Here is a 21,948-nt window from a genome sequence, read left to right as displayed (position 1 = left end):
GAGGCAGGAAGTCTTGCTAGTTAATTAATAAAGTGCGCTCTCAAAGTGTGTGGATAGCTCTCATCAATATTAAGAATCCTCAACAAGGACAGAGCATACCCCATAGTGTTGATTATAGATGCACTACAATGGAGTAAAATTTTACAAATGTACCCCTCTCCATGATAAAGGAGCACTAACTTACTTGGATACCAGTGAAAAGGCTTCTGAGCAGATGGCTGGGCAAGGGACTAGCTTGACTGCAATGTGTCCAAGAGCAGCTGGGTAATGTACCCTCATTACTGTATCAAACACTGTTGTGATAGTATTGACATCTCCTTGTTTAGAATTCTGGTCACCACTTCCTGTATCCAGGATGTTTCCTCCATGTAGTACCAAGATTAGGACGTGGATTTTGCTTGGCTGCATTAATGGCTGCACTGATTCATCCTAAAAGAAAATGAAACAAAATACAGTGAAAGTACTTGTTTCTCCCAAGCCTTTGGTATTTGCCCCAACAACACTATATTTATTTAGCACCTTCTCTTCTACAGCCCTTCACAATGTACTTACAACACTGCCCCTGAAATACAGGCACCTCCAGGGGACAGGCCAATTCCTACCCAATAGCAACAAAATGCATACATTGTCCATACAACTGTAATTGGTGCACTTCAAGATACAAAACTGTGGGGATTTCAAGCCCAAGAAGGAATCCTGTAGTAAGGATATCTTTAAAGAAAATTGATTCTTTCTTCCTGAAATGCCCATGAGGTAATGTTGATACCCCAAAAGCATGTGCAAAAATATCCATTCTAACCTGTATCATTTTATTAAAAATCTGGGTAATAACTAGTGTCACTGACTCCTTCACTAACATTCACTGCATTTGACCAGGTCAAAACATTCAACATATATTTAAGGTGTCATCATATAATTTTAGCATAAACACTGTGGGAGTCCTGCTCTAATCCTAACACTTTATCACTGTATGCTAACAAAGGCTATATTCCAAACCTTATTAGGTTAACCCAAACATCAGCTCTTTGAACATTTTTTTCTGAGAATGCAATGTCATTTTTATCGTGAATTTTGTGCTCCTTAAAAGGTGCCAGATTGACAGTTCTGTAGAGTAACTCAAGTCATACTTTTTCCTAGCACAAGTAATAACAGTGTAAACTCTTCCCCACATCCACCCAGCATCAGAGGAACCAAAGTCTATGGATGATGTGTCTATCTGTAACATGAGGGTAGTGATATTCACCCAACTCAAAAGAGTGAGTTTGAGATTCATAGATTTTAGTGCCAGAAGGAACCATTCGGATCATTTAGCCTGACCTCCTGTACAACACAGGCCAGAGAATTTCATATAACAGATCCCGCACCAAGCCCATAACTTCTGGTTGAGCTATGGAATCTTTTAGAAAGACATTCAGACTATATTTAAAGACTTCAAGCAATGGAATTTCTAGTTAGAATTTGTCTGTGGATCGAATATTGTATAAGAGCTAAGTATTAACAACTATTATTATTAGTCTCTGTAACTTGCACCTTCATTCACTTTGGTCTACGGTGTCTATAAAGTGGATTCTTGTCTGGAAGTGCATGACTAAAAGCATGGGAGGAGTGTTTTACAGGTCAGTATTACTTTTACTTTTAGTAATAAATGTTTTATGTGTGTAGTTCTTCCCTGTGTAGTTCTGAGATGCCATCAATCACCTGGAGGCCTATCAGCAGTCACCTGTAGGCTCCTTTCCTGTCAAGTTCAATGACTTCTGTTTGTAAAGGTAAGGTAAGGACATCCAAGGAATTACTGACTAGCTTAGGGTTGGAGAGGGCTCTTTGGATTCTTTAATCCAATCAAGCCCTAGAAAATGACTTCAAGACACATGTTACTGGAAATACAACTACTCTTGGATAATTAAGACTTGTTAAACTTGTAAAATAAAAACATGGTTCCTCCCCATAAGGAACAATTCACAGATTTTAGAATTACTCTATTACACCCTCACTCGATTTGTTTTCCACCTCATTTCTGCACATGTTAATTTATGAACAAATCTAGAGGGTTTTTAGTGGGGGGCGGGGAGGATTTGTCCATAATGTGATTTGAGCTTGCATGTCTCTCTAGAGGGAGGAATAAAAATCTCTGCCCCACTTTGTGCTACAATGAAAGATGAGCCTGAATCACAAAGAGCTCACATCTTCTCAGTACATCAGGGATGTTTGCATCTGGGGCTCAGATTTGGATCCATCTCTGTAACCAAGTTGGAAAATGATTTTCAAACAGGGTTTTGAACAGTGCATTGATAGCTACTTCTGAATAGTTTGCTGCTAGGCTAGTTCAAGGGTACATCATTTGTTCTTTCAGCTGAGGAACTTTATGATTGTCATTCACAAGCTTTGTCATTTTTTATGCGTGGTTAACAATATTCCATAGGTAGGTACCTTAATGAAGTAACTGTGTAAGCATGGTCATGAACTAGCTCCATGACACAGAGATGCCACAAGGGTCACATAAAAAACATCTGCAGCAATTAAATGCGCTATTTACTCCATCACTTCACCAGCTACATTCTCTAAACAAACAGGGGATTTTAATTCGATGCAATCTAAGTGCTTACCTCTATGATGCTTAGCCTTTCCACACTGGAACCAACATGGTACTCTGTTGATGTTTCATGATACAAGTCATCTGGAATTAAAGAGGTTTCTAATATAAGTACAGCCAGATTCCATTCTATACAGCAGCTATATAATGATGGCACTGGCTGTGGTTCTCAATTTTTTCAACATCAGGATCCACCTCCCACCTACTCAGATTCCCTCTCCCATTTAGCAATTTGGGAAAGATGGGGTATGTGTGATCCCAACACTTTTTGGTCACCTCCCAAGCTGAGAACCCATGAGCTACGCCATCATTAAATGTCCTAGTAGTTCTCTCTTTTTTAACATGAAGGTTTTTATAAAGGACATCCAGCTGTAGAACTGAGGACACAGCCCATATTTAAAAAAAGGGGGCACAATTCAGGTTTGGTGTGAGCAGGCAGGAACCCACTGAAGGAAATGGAATTGCAAATTGCTAACAACAGTCTAAATTTGGCCACATGTCTCTTCATCAAGGAGATAACTGTTCTTCTCAAGCAACTAAAGAGCGGCAGTGGGAGATACCCTGGCACAGCTGTTAGAAACCATCAGCTGCACAGGAGCATGGAAGAGGCTATTTGAACTCTAACAAGGGAATGGGGTTTGACCTGCTCCTGCATGCATGGATTTATTGACTCAAGAAAGCCCAAGTGTAATCTTCACCACACCCGTATCACTGGATGAATCAGTCTAACTTGATGAGTCAATTTCCTTTCAGCACTTCAAAAAGGCTTAGAGGGAGGAAGATGTTATCAGACAAGGAGGATACAAGTGAGAAGGCTAAACCTTCTCCTAACAGAAACCCCTGTTGTGTGGGGAGGGAGCAAGGAAGAAGAAGGGGTTAAAAAGTCTGAGGAACGTATGGGTGACCACATCAGAGCATTTAATCATTTTATCAGATAATTGCTTTTGTTATAGTAAGAAATCAAACTGAAATGGAACGTGAAAGAGAGTGTCTGAAAGACAAGATCTCCCTATTCCTAACTCCTGCTTGGACACTGAATCTCTCCAGGGCCTTGGGCAAGTCACTTCTCTCTGCCTCAGTTTTTCCAGCTGTAAAATGGGGGTAACAAATTTTATCTTCTTTAGAGGCTGGTCATGAAGATTAAATTAAGTAACTGTAAAAAATGCCATGTACAGTGTGAAGTAAAAAGAAATAAATTACCCTGGACATCGCATTCAGAACTTCCAATTTTATCCATGAGATCGTTGGAACTCCATTTGGTGATTTCTTTTGGGAACCCCTCTTCGTTGTCAGACAAGTCCTCTTTAAAGACAGAAAAAATATTTTTGATACACTTGTATATGTATGTGCAGATGTGTGTATGCACGCACATACACATATTACAAACATACAGCATGTCTATAAATAAAAGAATACCTTTATTAATTCTGTGTAACCTCATTGCAATTTGAGGCAAGATAATGTTTAAATGTGTTTGTATAATCTACTAGTAGCCGAACGCTTGTGCTGTCACGTGGATGTGACAGTTGGGCCATGAAATCCACCACCTGTGCAATCTCCCTCATGTAACCATAAAATTGGAACATGCAAATTAGCTGCAGAGTAAGGATGGTGACTGGCTGAGTTACCTCTGGTATGACAACCGTCTAGGATTCTTGGCATGGCATAGATACATGTACTGTAGCTGTACGAAGCACAGATACAATTTGTAAAGTCAAAATGGCTGAAGACTTAAACATTGGATGGTAACAGATCACAAATCTCAGTGATGATTGAACCTGGTGATATTCTAAACAAAAAGAGTTCTCAATCCTCTTGTAGCTGTCTCCATTGGTTCACATTGACTTAGTAGACCATCTAGGCTTCAGAGCAACACACAGAGACTGACAATCCTGGAATCTTATACAGACATAAGCTCTCAGGACAGTGAGAGCAAAATGCATTTTAAATATAAAAGAAAAGCTGTTTAAGTTAATCAACAGAGTACAAAAGTAGTCTGTGTATAGCTCTAAAATATGTATAAGTAGTTTTAAATTCTTGTTAGCTGTTAGAATCCAAGTGTTGGTGTTTTCCTTGACACATTTTCTGTCCTAAACTATACTGTAAACACTACTGTATGATTTTAAAAAGCCTCACTGATTTACCCCTACTACTTCAGACCTGTCTCCTTCTGTCCAAACTAAAACCTTGGCTTGTCTCGCTGACATCTCCTTGTGGTCGTGTAGCCATCAGCTCAAGCTCAATGTGCCTAAAACAGAGCTCCTGATCCCACGTTACCCAGCCATCCTTGCTATCTCCCTTCTCGATCACTGTGGACAACACCATCATACTGACTGTCACTCATGCTTGTACAATGGGCACCATCTTCAACTTGGATCTCTCTCTAGGTCCTCATATACAGGGCGTGTCTAAATCTTGCCAATTTTTCCTGCATAACGTCTAAGACACAGACTTTCTTATCCATCCATACAGTTAACTCTCTCATACAAGCCCTCACCATCTTGCGTCTTGAATACTGCAACATCCTTCTCTTTGGCCTTGACAAACGCAATTTTGTATCCCTCTTATCCACTGAGAATGCTGCTGCAAACAGAGTTTTCTTAGCCCATTGTTTTGACCATGTCAACCTTCTCTTTGCATCCCTCCACTGGTTCCCCCTTGGCTGCTGCATCAAACATAAGCTCTGGTGTTCACTTTCAAGGCCCTTGATGGCCTATCCCCTCTCGGCCTACCACCTCTCTTTTACTATCACAATGTTGACTCCCATCTCTGATCAACTCATTATACCAGCATCCATTGCCCATTTGTTACATTTTCTAACAAGTGCCTTTGTGCTTTCTTCCACGCCTGTACTCAAGCTTGGGAGGAGCTCCCCATAAACACCCACAAAACTAACTCACTATCATCCACCTAAACTCTCCTTTGTCATGATGCCTCCAAAAACAACCTGATGAGGGCTGGTGGGCTGAGACCACTGCCCATCATGCTGACTGACACAGACTCATTGGGTACGTCTACACAGACCAAATAAAGCTCATGCCAGCAAGTCTCAGAGCTCAGGTCAGCTGAATTAGTCTCAAGGGGCTCACACTGTGGGGTTAAAGATAGCAGTGTAGATGCTCAGGTGGGAGCCCAGGCTCTGAGACTCTCCCGTTCACTGTGTTTCAGAGCTTGGCCATCAGCCCAAGCTGGAATGTCTATACTGTTCTTTTTAGCCCTGTAAGCCCAAGTCAGGTAACCCAGGCACGGAGACTCGCTGAAGTAGGGTTTTTTTTCTGCATAGGGTAGTCATACCCATTGTTTCTTTGTGCTCCCTGTCTGTCTGTATCCATCTGTTGTCTCTTGTCTTATACTAATATGGTTAGCACTTTGGAGCAAGGACCATCTTTTTTGTTCTGTGTTTGTACGGAATGTAATACAATGGGAGTCCTGGCCCATGAGTAGGGCTCCTAAGTGCTACAGTAATACAAATAATGAATAGGCACCATGATCCACTTCAGGAGTTGCTGCATTTCAGGAGTGGGTGAAGCAATCCCTACATTTGTCATATATATCTCCCAGAGGAGTTAGGAAGCTTAGCTACCTTTTTTGTCTAGCTCTGAGATCATTGGATTAAAGAGTGCTAAGTATCATTATTGTTAACACCAAAGTACCTAAACGGAATAAAGTGAACTTAATTCCCTAGGCTATTTTGGGCATTAATAAATTTGAATAAATCTAAGCCCGAACCTGGTCACATTTAGGAAGAGCAACAAGACACCCACTTTGCACAGGCTTTCCATTTTATACTGACCATGGGCTAGAAATCCTGGGCACTAGGCCTAGTCTATACTAGAAAAGATTTGCTAGGATAGCTATATTGACAAACTCACCTAGAGTATACGTAGCTTATACTGGCAAAAGAGTGCTTTTGCTAGTATAGCTTATATCCCTGAGTGAAATAAGCTATACAGGTAAAGCAATTTTTTTTGCTGGTATAACTACATCTATACTAGGGCTTTACCGATACAAACATGTTGTTAAAAAATTGCACCCCTTGCCAACATTCCTGTACTGGCAAAAGTTAAATGTGAAGACCCGCCCAATGGTGTCACTCTGTTCTCTAGATTGTAAGCACGTGAGCTAAAAGAGGGAATGATGCAATGGCTCCTCATTCCTGGACAAGGTCTTGGATGCAATTTTAAGATGGGTAAAGTGCGCTCTGATAGTATGGTGATAGGCTCCTATAAAATGTTTGATGTATGTAATAATGACATCATAGTTTGCTCAGAACTCTGAGCTCATGTCTTAGCAAGTAAAAAATTCTTTCAATTCACCTTTGAAAAATGCCAAGTCTGGCAGGCAAACAGACTTTACTGTATAACATCCCTATTGACACACCTGCCTGATTGCTAACCAGGAAGTTAAGTGACTTTTTTCTTTTTTCAGTTTTGAGACTTGGAAGCTGGAGCATATTAAATATTTGTTTCTCCTACACTGCAGAATGGAACTTAGTAAAAACCCACCAGCAAAATCTGCTCTATTAAAAGTATTAGAATTCTCAAATGGAAATGTATGAAAGACTATTGGATTTGCGTTGCACCAGTTATCTTCCTACAAGCTATCACCATTATTCAGTCAAGCACAGCTATCTGCAGGGATAGGTTTAATTAAACACAGTTATTAAGTGACTTCATTAGTATTTCTTGTCCAGACTCAAGAGACATAGTAGCAAAGCAAATTTGTCTTTGAAGAGCATTAGAATCTGTGTTTTCAGAGAGTGTGTAACATTATGCCTCATACAACTTTCACCTTCATTAAATTACTATTTGTTAAACATAGCGAGCTCATCAGATGATAGGCACTATATCAATATCATTATTCTAAAACTCTTCTTTCATCTAACAAAGCCCCTTCCCTGTAGACTGCCCACAGTCAGAGGCCAATTCTTTAGCAGACCATCTCTGACTTCTGGTCACTCTTCCCTCTGACACTGCAGAGAAACCAATCAATGACCCCTCAAATCTGCACATAAAACACTGCTTTTGTTCAGCTTTTATGTAATCCTGATTTGAAATCATATTTATCACTAAGGGTTAATTGTGTTTTAATTGAATTTATCGTTCCATGCTTAGCGATTTTTTTTCCTGAAGAGGTAAATTTAACTAAGAGTTATAAACATAAAAATGACTGCAATTTCAGCTATCTCCAAGATGTAAAAGCTATAATCTTCAGATTCACAGGCTAGGGTTCTCTCTTTTTTTGTTGTTTTACAGCTACTAATAAGATCATTAGTTACAAGGTTCTTTGGATCAGGACCAAAAAGATTTTGAAACCCTATTCTTTTTAGAAAATCTGATAAACAGCTAAGAGTTATATAAAGGGGGTTGAATGCACTGCTGCACAAAGACTGTTTATTTTTAGTGCTTTTAATAACACCTCAACCATAAAAGATAGCAACCTGGAAATGGTAACGTCAGCATGCCATTTAATTCTTCCAACCCGAATAAAACTTGAGTTGATCTGATTTCACTGCACAGAGAGAATGTATGAACAGGTAACACCACAGGATACCGCTGCCAATGGGATTACACCAGAGAAATCGTGTGTGTCAAACAGACAGAGAACAAAAAGGGGAAGATTAAATTCAAAGCTTCTCCAGCAACTTAATCTAAATATTGAACTCATTTCCTTGAGAGGTTTAATTATAGGTCTTACTGCTGCTTAGATGATCACCAAATATGACATTACTCCTGTTGTTATAATTTATTACAGTATAGATATTACTGTATTTTTAACTCTCCTTACCAGAACATGCCAGTGACTGAAAACGTGCAAAAAGAAAAGGAGTACCCGTGGCACCTTAGAGACTAACAAATTTATTAGAGCATAAGCTTTCGTGAGCTACAGCTCACTTCATCGGATGCAAGTGCATCCGATGAAGTGAGCTGTAGCTCACGAAAGCTTATGCTCTAATAAATTTGTTAGTCTCTAAGGTGCCACGGGTACTCCTTTTCTTTTTGCGAATACAGACTAACACGGCTGCTACTCTGAAACCTGAAAACATGTGGAAAGTCTAACAAGATAAAAATCTTTATAGGCTCAGATTACACTCACTATTCAGCAAAGAAATCTGAATGTATACGGGAAGCACTCATGAGGAGCTGAATTTATCATTGACTCATACCCCAATCGACACTTAGTTTCCATGGTACTGGCCCAGCAAGCCTCTCTTACAGTATTTACTGTAAGAAACACTCATTCCATATTCAGAAATCCAGTGCAGTTGGTGTCTAATGAGAGAGCCGTCTGGTCTGCAATAAAGGGTGTAGCAGATTGTCACTACCCAAAAAAAACAGAGTAGCTTTAATATGCATTGTCAAGAATATCGATTTGTGAACAAAAAAACAATCAAATTAAGCAAATTTCAAGCTAGACTGAATAGGATGCAGTCAAAGCAGAATAGGGAGGAATTTTTCACTTGCCGCAGATGAGCTAGATGATTTAAGCAAATGTTTTCCATCCCTAGATTCTATCAGTCAGCGATTAAAAGGTAAAATGCATGGTGGATAGCTATGAGTTTGTTTAGATGACTCACTTATATTCATATAAAGAAAAGGAGTACTTGTGGCACCTTAGAGACTAACAAATTTATTTGAGCATAAGCTTTCAAGCTCAAATAAATTTGTTAGTCTCTAAGGTGCCACAAATACTCCTTTTCTTTTTGCGAATACAGACTAACATGGCTGTTATTCTGAAACCTGTTATATTTATATGTTTATATTGCTATCGTAAAGCCCTGAGGTATAGTTGTTGCAGGAACTATAGAAGTTAATAAATAAAGACACAAAATAAGTTACCTCTGGCTTCTGGGCCAGTGACACTTAGGGTTTCAACCCTGAGCCAACCTGTACTCAAAGCAGCCTCTTAATGTTCACAAACCTGCAGTCTTACACTATAGCAGCGTGCTACTTCCCACAAGAAAACATTTGAAGGAAAGCCTGAGAATCTGGAGCATGTTTGTAGTATTTGATATCAAAACTTTTCTGGAGTACATCACTTCAATTGTACTACTTGCTATGGTCAATAACGAATGAAATACTATTTACAAAATGGTACCAGCAACTCCATTTGCCAGCTCCGGCAGTGCAGGTTAGTCAGCTTGTTAGATGATCATTGGAAGGCTGTTTGGAGAAGGGTGTCTTGGTAGTTAGTGCTTTGTACCAGTGCTGAGCTCACTGTCAGTGCTTAACAAATATATACTGAATAAATAAGTAAAATATACAATACGAGTCCTGTAGAGCAGAGCATCTTCCTTTTAGATACACACAGCAAACATAAAAATATGTGGCGAGAGCTACAGCACACTAAAACACTTCATGCATCCGATTAAGTGAGCTGTAGCTCTCAAAAGCTTATGCTCAAATAAATGTTAGTCTCTAAGGTGCCACAAGTACTCCGTTTCTTTTTGCGAATACAGACTAACATGGCTGCTACTCTAAAACACTTCAGGAATTCTTACAGGGAAAAAAAAAAACTTTCAATGCTAGTGAATTCTGACATCTCCCTTCACTCCTTTTTGCATTTCTTTGTGCAGGCATACAAGGTGTTAATAAGGACTATTACTAAAGACAGACTAGAGTCTCTTCTTAATTAGGCAGGAATCTACTTGTTATGAGCCTTACCACTTGGCTATTTGAAAACAAACAAACTCAGTCATGCTGAATCAGAAATATTAAGAGTTACATCCACAGCTTGTGTAGAGAATTGCAGAACTTTACCTAGGTGCATTCGCACCAAAAAAACCCCAAAGTTCCATATGTTAAAAGAACTCAAGATCATTTTATGTTAAAAAATAATCAGACAGATTACATTAAACTTGAAATATTGCCCAGTTAAATGAAATAGTCTGCTGGGTGCTGCTCTGAATTACATCAATGCTGCATAAAACCCTTGAATAGAAAATACAGTTTCAAGCAAGGCAGATGGTCTCACTGCCTACTCCCCTCCCAATTCCACCCTTTAAGAAGATAAAACAACTGATCACCATTTTGGTTCCACATACCATGTGCATCAAAGAATTCATCATCTGAGCTGTCGTCTGAATCTCTGGCAATGCTCTGCATCCTCCACTCGGATATACTATGGCGGGAGGGGCTTGCTGGAAAAAACAAACAAAAAGGCGTATTCGGAAAGCTACATAAACAAGGCAGAGTGTTCCTGACATGGTCTTCGCTACAGGAACATAGTCATGTGCACCTTGTGAAAATCTATCACTGCAGTGATAGATTAAGGCACAATATTCCAGTGATGCTGGTGTGATGTCAATGTACCACTTTACAAGTCCTGTTTGCTTACTGTAGTTATAACTTGCCCGCAAGCTGCCACATTAAAGCAAGCTGTTTGTATCACTTATGCTATTTTGAATGGCAGCTATTTATAACCATTAGTAGGATGTGTAAAATCATTTTGTTTTTAAAGTTTGCATTAAAACGGAAACCGTCTGATTTGTAAGCCTTCTTCTCAACTGTAACAGCATGCAAGCCGTGCTACAGCTTCCACTAACTTTCAGATGGGAAACTATATAGAACAGCATGCAGAGAAATATTCTGTTTTCTAGAAGGAAATTGCTTCCATACCAATTGGAACAGAGATCTATTTGAACTTTAACTGGGGTGATTTAAATAAAATGCGATCAAACTATTTTTATGGAAGCTCTCAGTGTGCACTATGGACAGATTTACACTAATACAGTGAGAATAAGATAACATGACAATTCCTTCAGCGTCTGTTTGCCCCCCTTTTCTTACATCTACTTGATCCCTTTCATTTTCTATTTCAAAGATCATTGTGCTAAGAAAACCTTTTGTGGCATTAGCTTTCAAAATACAATTTAGAAACTAGCTATTGTGAACTCTTTACAGGATACTAAGTCAGCTAAAGTGAAAATCATACACAAAGAAGCAAGAGAGACTGGCTCTCACACTCTCTCTCTCAGTTTCACTCATGATTGTGGTGCACCAGTCAATGTTACAGAACAGGAAGCACACACAAAGTACCTGTAGAAGCAGCATTCTAATGTAACACAGCAGGGTTAAAATGTTCATTTAGCACACAAAGGACATTGAATGGCTCATGTTATTGTAATGGCTGTATGAAAACTATTTATGCTATTGCTGTAACAGGGTTAAATATGTGAGTCAGATACTTCTGATTCTAATTTTACCTCCTAATTGTCATGTGATAAGACCACTGCGACCCTGAGCAGAAGCAGTTAATTACAGCTTAGTTGGTTCTGTAGCTCCCGACTATCCCACCATCCACCCCTCTGGGAATAGCGAGCAGTGTGATTGGCATAGCTGAGCTAAATCACATCGGAATGACGTCAAATGCACTCGCATGCTAGTTTCTAAAAATAGAGCACATAATAATATATGGGATGGTGACAAGAACCCCACTCCGACCAGGGGTCTTGCTTAGGCTGTGTAAAACGGAGCAAATCTGCATACAAAGAGAGGGAGTTACTTTCTTGTCAAAATCAGGGGGTAGCCGTGTTAGTCTGTATCCATAAAAACAACAAGGAGTCCGGTGGCACCTTAAAGACTAACAGATTTATTTGAGCATAAGCTTTCAGGGGTAAAAACCTCAATTCTTCAGATGCATGGCCTCCACGAGAGCTTATGCTCAAATAAATCTGTTAGTCTTTAAGGTGCCACTGGACTCTTTCTTGTCAAAGGCAGCTGTAAATCCAGTCAGCTCTTCGCATTTATGTATGTGAAACCGTTTCTTAAACCTAGCATGAAAGAGGATTAAAATATCTCCATGACGTATTTCCCAGCTCACTGCAATTCACTCCTTTCATCAGTTTTTCCAGTAAAAATCCATGCCAAACTGAAGTTTAAAAATCATGTTTTGCTACCAGTGAAAGCCGTTAAGTGAAATCCTGAGAGATGCTGAAGAACTGCAATTTCCATTGGCCAAGTCTACACCAGGGGACAAAAATGGTGTGTTTTTTACAAGGAGATCGCTAACAAGAGATGGCTCTGTCACTGTAAAATCCCAGCACAGCCAAGGAAAGTGGTAGTTTTATCTCCAGGTAAGTGTGTAGCAAGTGAAGAGATTGTTACTCACCTTGTGGAGTAACTGAGGTTCTTTGAGATGGTTGTTCCTGTGGGTGCTCCAGTTTAGGTGTCTTGGCGCCTTGTGCTTCTAATTGGAAATTTGTAGTAGCAGTGCCCTGGTTGGCTGTGCGCGCAGCAGCCATCTTGCGCCACTCCGAGTGGTTACCCCGCATGTGCAGCCAACCATCCACCAGTTCCTTCTCTACCCCAAAGGATCAACATGAAACTCTGAAGTGAGGGGACAGGGGGTAATGGAATACTCACAGGAACTATCATCTCGAAGAACCTCAGTTACTGCACAAGGTGAGTAACCTTTTCTTCTTCAAGGAGTGTCCCTGTGAGTGCTCCACTTTAGGTGACTGTAGAGCAGTGCCGCTCGGTGGAGAGGAGGGGCTTCGGAGTTGACATACGTTCAGTGGAAAGCACTGAGAGACCAAAGTGAGCGTCCGCAGCTGATTGTTGCTGTGAGGCACAGTGTTTGGTGAAGGTATGGGCTGATGCCCAGGTAGCTGCTTTACAAATGTCCGTGATTGATACGTTATTGAGAAAGGCTATCGATGTGGACAGCGCTCTAGTGGAGTATCCACGAAGTCCAGAGGGAGCTTGCAGATCATAGTTTTGGTAACATAATTGGAGACAAGTAGATATCCACTTAGAAAATCTCTGCTTGGAGCTGGTTTGACCTTGGGAATGTCCTGTTGTGGATACAGTCCAGATGATTTTCTAAATGTTTTTGTTCTGTCTATATAGAACGCTAGAGCTCTGCAAATATCCAGCATGTGAAGGATGCCTCCTGTTGTCAGCATGCGGTTTGAGGAAAATACAGGTAAGTAAATGGGCTTGTTGAGATGCAAGGGGGAGGCAACCTTGGGTAGGAACTTAGGATGTGGTCATAGGATTACTTTGTCTTTGAGGAATGTGGTATAAGGTGGGTGAGCCATTAGGAAACCCAGCTCTCCCACCCTTCTTGCTGATGTGATAGCTACTAGGAAGGCGACCTTCATGGAAAGGTGCAACAATGAGTAGGTCACTAGTGGTTCAAAGGGTTTGCCCATGAGGGCATGGAGAACGAGATTGAGATCCGACATAGGAGTCGGGTCCCATAATGTGGCATAACTATTCTCTAAGCTCTGGTGGAAGTGCTTAGTGGGTGAGCAAAGATGGTGACTCCGTCCACCTTAGTGTGGAAGGAGGTGATGGCTGCTAGATGCACTATGAATGAGCTAGTAGATAGTCCCGATTTTTTTTAGTGTCAGTATGTAATCAAGGATTATGGGTACTGGAGCTGATTGTGGAATAATCTGCTTTTCCTGGCACCAGGTACAGAACCGTTTCCACTTGTGTGTGTATGCCTTTCATGTGGTCAGCTGCTGGCTGTTCAGTAGTATGTCTTGTACTTCCTTGGAACAGTCTGTCTCAAGTTCTGTCCTCCACAGATCAGCCAAGCCTTGAGATGGAGTATTGAAATGTTGGGGTGATGGAGGTGTCCTGTGTCAGCAAATGAGGCATGAGGAAAAGGGTTCATGGTGGTGTCACAACCATCTGTTTCAGGTGCGGGAACCATGTTTGTCTGGGCCATGTTGGTGCAATGACGACGACTCTGGATTTGCTTTGCTTGATCTTGTGAAGGAAACGGCTCAAAAAGGGAATTGGGGGGAAGGCATACAACAGTGGGGCTTCACATTTCACAAGAAAGGTGTCACCTGAGAGTTGTGTCCCAGCCTGACCCAGGAACAGTACTGTGGGCACTTGGCATTGTGGGCCATTGCGAAAAGATCTATTGAGGGGAATCCCCATTGTTTGAATATAGTTTTTAGGATTGCGGGATCCATCTCCCATTCATGCATTTGTGAAAAGTTCCTGCTTAGTTGGTCTGCTGTGGCATTCTGGCAGGTAGAATGCCATGATGCTTATGTTGTTGTAGATGTACCATTGCCAGAGGCAATTGCTTCTGTACAGAGTGGATAAGATCAGGCCCCTCCTTGGCAATTTATATAAAACATAGTTGCCAAGTTGTCTGTGAGAATCTGGACAGTCCTGTTGCAGATTAGGGGGAGACAGTGATGGCAGGCATTTCAGACTGCAAGTCAGACAGCATTTGAAACCTGGAGAGCCAGGTATGTCTGAGAGGCTATGTTGAAAGCAAGAATGGGAATAGTTCCATTCTTATGACTCTTTTGTTGTTGGGTAATTACCCGCTTGAGGTGAGGGAAAGGGGAGGACTAGGAGAGGAAATTTTTTTTGTTTTTTTAATGGTAAAGAAAAATTTAAGGAGAAATTAATAAAGAAAGGGTACTAGCTGGGAAAGAACTGAAATAAGAAATATCGAAAGCTGAGAGCGCTGCTGTCATTCTGACTGAAGCCAAAGGCGGTAGAGAGGAACTGGGGGACAGTTGCCTCGCAGGCAGGGTAACTGCTCAGAGTGGTGCGAGACGGCTGCCGCACATGTGTAGCCAACTGGGGCACTGCTACTATAAATCTCCAATTAGAAGCGTAGGGCGCCAAGACACCTAAAGTGGAGCACCCACAGGGACACACCTCTAAGAAGAACGGTAGGTTGTCCTGTGTGGTTCACTTCGCCCAGCTACATCAAAGGGATGAATTCTGGCCCCATGGACTTCAATGGGCCACACTTTCACTCTAGGATTTTACAGCGAGATAGTTAACCTACTGCAAAACGCACACAACTTTTTTGCTACTGTAAACCCTGCCACTGTCTTCGATGTGACTTGTGCCTGACGGAAACACTGAGTTAAGATGTCAGGAGTCATCTTTTTCAAAGAGTGGGTAAAGAAAATGAGGAGTGTATAGTAAAGGACACTTGAGAGAATATGACTTCCTACTGCACAGGGGAGATTCATGGGTCTGAAGTGAGTCCTTCAATGAGGTTCATTGGAGCCTCTTAGACATTTTTTCCTGCACGGCATTTAAAAGGTAACACAAATATGATCCATGGTGGCATCTGATCTCCTTAGCCATGGATGATGGTTAGAGGACATCAACAGTAGCAAAATGCAACAGCTGTCATTCACCTCTCTCTTCACTGACAGTGTTGACCTGCGTTATCTTCCCAAAAGGCCAATTATGGTGCTTAGCTGTGCAAACTACATTGCAGCAGCCTGGGAGCCAACCCACTCCTTGGAAATGAATGACAAGCAGTAACATTTATTGCTGACCAGGGAGGATTATGCCTGTCACTTTAACTATTTCAGAGAAATCCAAAGCAGGAGACATGGAATCTAACAATTAATTAGATCAAGGTGTATTCAGTGATTCTCTCTCTGCATCTAGCATTTCACATCAGACAGGCACATGTCCAGACAGAGAACATCACCTGAGGAATTACACCTTATAAAAACTTCCATTTCACTAACAACAGGGACTAATCCCCCCTATATGGTGCCCTGCTTGTTTTCTTTGACAACAATCACTGCCACCAGCTTTCACTGCCTTCCCTCATTTCCCCTTTTCGTAATTTATTTAACTGTGATGGAACTCATGGCAATGTCATTTCAGGAGCTGCTGTTGCAGCATGGGCATAACCCTCAACACAGCTCCATCAGAGGGCACTTTCACACCACACGCACAGGCTAAAGAAGTGACTCAGTCAGCTGGTAGCAATAAATAAGCTCTGACCCATTATATGGGCTAGTCACTAAAATGAGACATGATCACACTTACCCAGCATGTTACATCAGCACACTTTATGCTTGAACCAAGGCAAGAGTTGTATGTTTTTTCCTAATGCAATTAATCCCATTATGTATATCTCACCTCCTCTTTTTGAAGATCGCGAGGATTTGGAAGATGTGGACCACTGCTTGGTTATCCCTCTCCCAGACACGGCTTCACCAATATTACTAGCAGCGTCTGCCGCGTCGACGGAGGACATGGCCTTGCTTTCAGCATCATTCTCGCCTGGGGAATCTTTGGCTCCATGTTGCTCTGCCTCATTTTCACTGTAGCTGAACTGGGCCATCTTCTGAGCCAGCATCAGCTGTGCCTCCTTCTCGAGCTGCCGGATGTCCTCGATGGTGAGCCCATACCATTCATCCTGCCAGCACCACGCCTGCCGGTGCGCTCTCACCATTACCTTCCGAAGGCCTGCAAAGCAACAACATGCCAGTGACCAGCAAAGCTAACACACTGCAGGAACATTATTCATTTAGTAGAAGACTCTAAATCACCACTGAGTTGATTTTAGTGGCATTAATTACACAGAGCTAACCAATCTGCTATAAAGAGGTCTCTGTTAGGAGGGACATTACCAGCCATTTGAAATCTATACAGACTGGTCAGTTCACTAATCCCTGACCACAGTGCCCAAAGCTGACACTGCACTGATGTTCATTGGGCCAGAGTCTGCACCACTAAAGACAATGCAAGTTTTGCCACTTATTTAAGTTGGGGATGGTTTCATATAATCCAAACCCAGAGCTGGATTTCATGACCGGCTCCTCTCTCTCTATAATGAGCCTAACTAAAAAGCCAGACCCAGCTACAACTCACACTCCAAATTTTGGGAGGTTTGAAGTCTGGATCCAGATTGTGTAGATCAGGTATATCCCTGGTCAAAGCTTTGTCTGGATTTCCTATCCAGGAGAGTTTCAAACAGTGCTATCAGGTTTTCCCATGATTATTGCACACAGCTCTACTTGTGGGCAAAATGTAATAATGAATAAGAGCTTCCAAACTAGTGGCACAGGAGGAGAGAGAGAAGGGGAAATAATATTTTATTTCACAACATACAGGCTCTTTTTACTGATGTATTAGAAACATCTAGTGGATAATGACATCATTTAGCATTTTATTCCAATGCACCACATTTCTCAAAGGGAGATCCTTCCAAACATCCACAAACATGAACAATATTTATGACTGTGCTCCAGACACTTTCTTCCAAAGTTAAACATGATGGCCAATGTTATCAGGACATTCAACTTTAAAGCAGATGTCATTGCTTGGGATTTTCAATGAGGACTACTTAAAATCTCATGGTCGATCATGCCCTTAAACTGGTGATCATCTCTGATGGATGCACAGGGCATACAAACGGCACATTCCAACTTTCAAGTCTTTTACAAACATTAACAAATTCATTCTCACAAACCTTTCAAATAAATAACATTATCCCCACTTTACATATTGGGAAACTGAGGCAGAGATGAGTTAACGGACTTGCCCAAAACAACAGAGGTGAGATTGGAAGTCCAGAGTTACTGGCACTTCAATTATTGTATCGAGACCCCACATTCTGAGTGGGAATGATAATACACAGGAAAGCTCTGCAGACAGTCACCATTCCAATGAGGCCTCTGACCTAAGATCACTGGCCACAATTGTGCTTCTGATATAATGAGCCACAAAGAGGTCACTGAACTGCCCTAGGATTACTGAAGCCAATTAACAATTAATTAAGGGGAAAAAAGCAGTCAAGGCAGTGGGTAAAGACTGGCTCTCTCAGCCCCACCGAGAATAGAGATGGGACTGACCTAGTAAAGCCATCCTCCACTCCCTCTTGCCCCCAGCCAAGGCAGAATTGCTCCCCACAGAATATAGTTTCCAGTTGTTTGTCTCGCGTGATATTCACAGCTTCCTTAAGAAAGCCATTCTTAGAAATCTAACTACCACAAAGATTTTCCAGATCTTCAGTCTACTGTTACTTTTGCTTAGTTATCTATTGTTTTGTAGCAGCCTAAATCATTTCTCTCCCTTCCGTCACTTGCACCCTTTAATTATCAGTAACATATTACCCAATATATCTTCCTCCCCCCACCCCGTGGTTGTTTTTATACATATATTTGATTCTTTATAGATTCATAGATATTAAGGTCAGAAGGGACCATTATGATCATCTAGTCTGACCTCCTGCACACTGCAGGCCACAGAATCTCACCCACCCACTCCTGCAATAAACCTCTCACCTATGTCTGAGCTACTGAAGTCCTTAAATCATGCTTTAAAGACTTCAAAGAGGAGAGAGTTCTCCAGCAAGTGACCCGTGCCCCATTCTACAGAGGAAGGCGAAAAACCCCCAGGGCCTCTTCCAACCTGCCCTGGAGGAAAATTCCCTCCCGACCCCAAATATGGCATCAGCTGAACCCTGAGCATGTGGGCAAGATTCACCAGCCAGATACCCAGGAAAGAATTCTCTGTAGTAACTCAGATCCCACCCCATCTAACGTCCCATCACAGGCCACTGGGCCTATTTACCATGAATATTTAAAGATCAATTAATTGCCAAAATCATATTATCCCATCATACCATCTCCTCCATAAACCTACTGAGTTTAATCTTGAAGCCAGATAGGTCTTTTGCCCCCACTGCTTCCCTTGGAAGGCTATTCCAGAACTTCACTCCTCTGATGGTTAGAAACCTTTGTCTAATTTCAAGTCTAAACTTCCCAATGGCCAGTTTATATCCATTTGTTCTTGTGCGCACATTGGTACTGAGCTTAAATAATTCCTCTCCCTTTCCGGTATTTATCCCTCTGATATATTTATAGAGAGCAATCATATCTCCTCTCAACCTTCTTTTGGTTAGGCTAGACAAGCCAAACTCTTTGAGTCTCCTTTCATAAGACAGGTTTTCCATTCCTTGGATCATCCTAGTAGTCTTTCTCTGTACCTGTTCCGGTTTGAATTCATTCTTCTTAAACATGGGAGACCAGAACTGCACACAGTATTCCAGATCAGGTCTCACCAGTGCCTTGTATAAAAGTACTAACACCTCCTTATCTCTACTGGAAATACCTCTCCTGATGCATCCCAAGACTGCATTAGCTTTTTTCATGGCCATATCACATTGGCGGCTCATAGTCATCCTGTGGTCAACCAATACTCCAAGGTCCTTCTCTTCCTCAGTTACTTGTAATTGATGCGTCCCCAGTTTATAACTAAAATTCTTGGTATTAATCCCTAAATGCATGACTTTACACTTCTCACTATTAAATTTCATCCTATTACTATTACTCCAGTTTACAAGGTCATCCAGATCCTCCTGTATGATATCCCGATCCTTCTCTAAATTGGCAATACCTCCCAGCTTTGTATTGTCCGCAAACTTTATTAGCACACTCCCACTTTTTGTACTGAGGTCAGTAATAAAAAGATTAAATAAGATTGGTACCAAAACCAATCCCTGAGGAATTCCACTGATAACCTCTCTCCAGCCTGACAGCTCACCTTTCAGTATGACCCACTGTATGACCCACTGTAGTTTCCCTTTTAACCAATTCCTTATCCACCTTTCAATTTTCATATTGATCCCCATCCTCCTTCCTTATAAGTCATTTGCAAAATACAATGCCGTGTATCAATATTTTGTGCGTGCTTGCCAGGCATTCACTGCCCTTTTTCAAGAGGTAATTTCATGCAACACTTAAATGTCCTAGCCACCGCATTGTGACCTTTTGGGGCAGCAGTGATTAGCATCTCAATTTTGTTTAAATTCCCGCAGTCCAATTTGATTTTGTTTCACCAATCAGATTATTTATCATAGACTTGCTGGGGAACTCTTTAGCTATGGGTGTCATCGCCAATGCCTTTCCCAAGAACAGCTGGACATTCAGCAGCTACAAACAAGGCTTAAACTCCCAGTCACATATCCCCCTTTTTTCTGTGGCTGAGAGTCTAAAGCCAAGAAATTCTTTCATTGGTTTCAACTGTACTGTGCTCTGCCACAGCTGTGGTTGAAATCTACTGTGGGTTGGAATTGGCACTTTTTAGGATGGTGGCAACACTCTGAAAAGTATTGCTTAAATGCCTTGAGAAAGGGTGTGTGCTTGATCTGATCACAGTGACCCTTCCAGCTCCATCTCAATGCTGGAAGCCTGCTTCCTCTGCCTGCCCCGGTTCCAGAACCCGGGAGGCTCGTTAGCATGACAATCTCTGCTCATGCTACTGAATAGAGTATCTTATGAAGTGAGCTGTAGCTCAGCTTATGCTCAAATAAATTTGTTAGTCTCTAAGGTGCCACAAGTCCTCCTTCAGTAATGCCTCAATTGCTCTGCTTCTCTCAGAAACACTCTGTGTAAAGGCTTAGACAGCTCCGATCACAGACCTTTGTTTTAATCATTAGGACCAAGAAAATCACATGGGATAAGTAGTCAGCCTCCTTTAATTCCTCTTCACCTCCCTGTCTCACTCCCCTTCCCTTAGATTATAGGAATTACATGTATAACCCCCATCCCAACAACGAGAGAGCAGTCCATCTCTTCTGTACTAGAACTGGATGAACAGTTTGGCTGGAAATCTAAATCACCTCTTCCTACAGCACTATTCTTTTGAAAAGGACATCGTGGGGCTCCCTGTTTATTGTGTGCCTGTCATTCCAGACCAGAAGTGGATTCCCAGTTCCACTGCCAGATCCCAGGAGAACTTTCTGGGGCTGTCAGAACAAAAAGTATTTTACTTGTAAGCTGGGCAAATGTGATCTAGTGTCAATAAGAACAAATAACCATGGAACTTCTGGATGCTATTTTTACAGAACAGAGCTGCAACAACCTGGAACGTTACAACAGACTCTGCTGAGCAAACCACTATCGCATGGTAATATGGGTCAGGGTCAGGTTTGCTGAACTTGGTGGAAGTAACCGTTACTGAATTGTGTTCTTTCACTTTTGACACTTTTAAGGTACATGTACATTGCAGTTGGTAGCATGTTTTTCAACTCAAGTAGACTTAAATGCACTAGCCTGGCTTGAGCTAATGCACTCAAAATAACAGTGTAGCCAGGGGTACCATGGATAGGCAACTTGGGCTAGCTCTGTAAGTATGAACCCGCCTGGACCCCTAGGGGGTATGTACTTAAGAATGGTCCTACTGGCTCAGACTAAAGGTCCCTCTAGCCCAATATCCCGTCTTCCGACAGTGGCCAATGCTGGTGCCCCAGAAGGAATGAACAGAACAGGTAATCATCAAGTGATGCAAACCCTGTTGCCCATTCCCAGCTTCTGGCAAACAGAGGCTAAGGACACCATCCCTGGGCAGCTAACCCGAGCCACCATCACGCTAACCCCAGCTATACTGCTGTTTTCAGAGCATGGTAGCTTGATCCTGTCTAGTCAAGGTAGGAAGCACTCTCCCAGCCTCAGTATAGACATATCTGTAGATTGGAATGCAACAGACTGGTCCAATAAACTGAAGAAAAGCTAGTGTTACCTTGTAGTCTCCTAAAGAGCTCTCTTTTGCTCATAAAAGAGACGAATAGTAAGGGAGAATCAGAATTGATTTTCATCTTGAGACATTTATAGAGAA

The 21,948-nt window shown here is 41.6% G+C and overlaps 1 protein-coding gene across 28 annotated transcripts in view; it reads right to left on the bottom strand.

Annotated features, from left to right (window-relative positions):
• The window catches only part of PITPNM2 (phosphatidylinositol transfer protein membrane associated 2), a 215,354-nt gene that overhangs the window by 45,530 nt on the left and 147,876 nt on the right, over positions 1 to 21,948 (bottom strand). For all 28 annotated transcript variants that reach the window (XM_038373112.2, XM_038373119.2, XM_038373117.2 and 25 more), the window contains 5 exons: positions 16,465 to 16,794; positions 10,635 to 10,730; positions 3,791 to 3,892; positions 2,604 to 2,674; positions 185 to 429 (listed from right to left, as the gene is read on the bottom strand). In XM_038373112.2, the coding sequence (XP_038229040.1) occupies positions 185 to 429; positions 2,604 to 2,674; positions 3,791 to 3,892; positions 10,635 to 10,730; positions 16,465 to 16,794 (844 nt within the window). The remainder of the gene's footprint in view (positions 1 to 184; positions 430 to 2,603; positions 2,675 to 3,790; positions 3,893 to 10,634; positions 10,731 to 16,464; positions 16,795 to 21,948) is intronic.

The sequence above is a fragment of the Dermochelys coriacea genome, chromosome 15, assembly GCF_009764565.3.
Source record: "Dermochelys coriacea isolate rDerCor1 chromosome 15, rDerCor1.pri.v4, whole genome shotgun sequence".
Taxonomy (NCBI): Eukaryota; Metazoa; Chordata; order Testudines; family Dermochelyidae; genus Dermochelys; species Dermochelys coriacea.
This window is presented reverse-complemented; position numbering and strand designations above follow the sequence as displayed.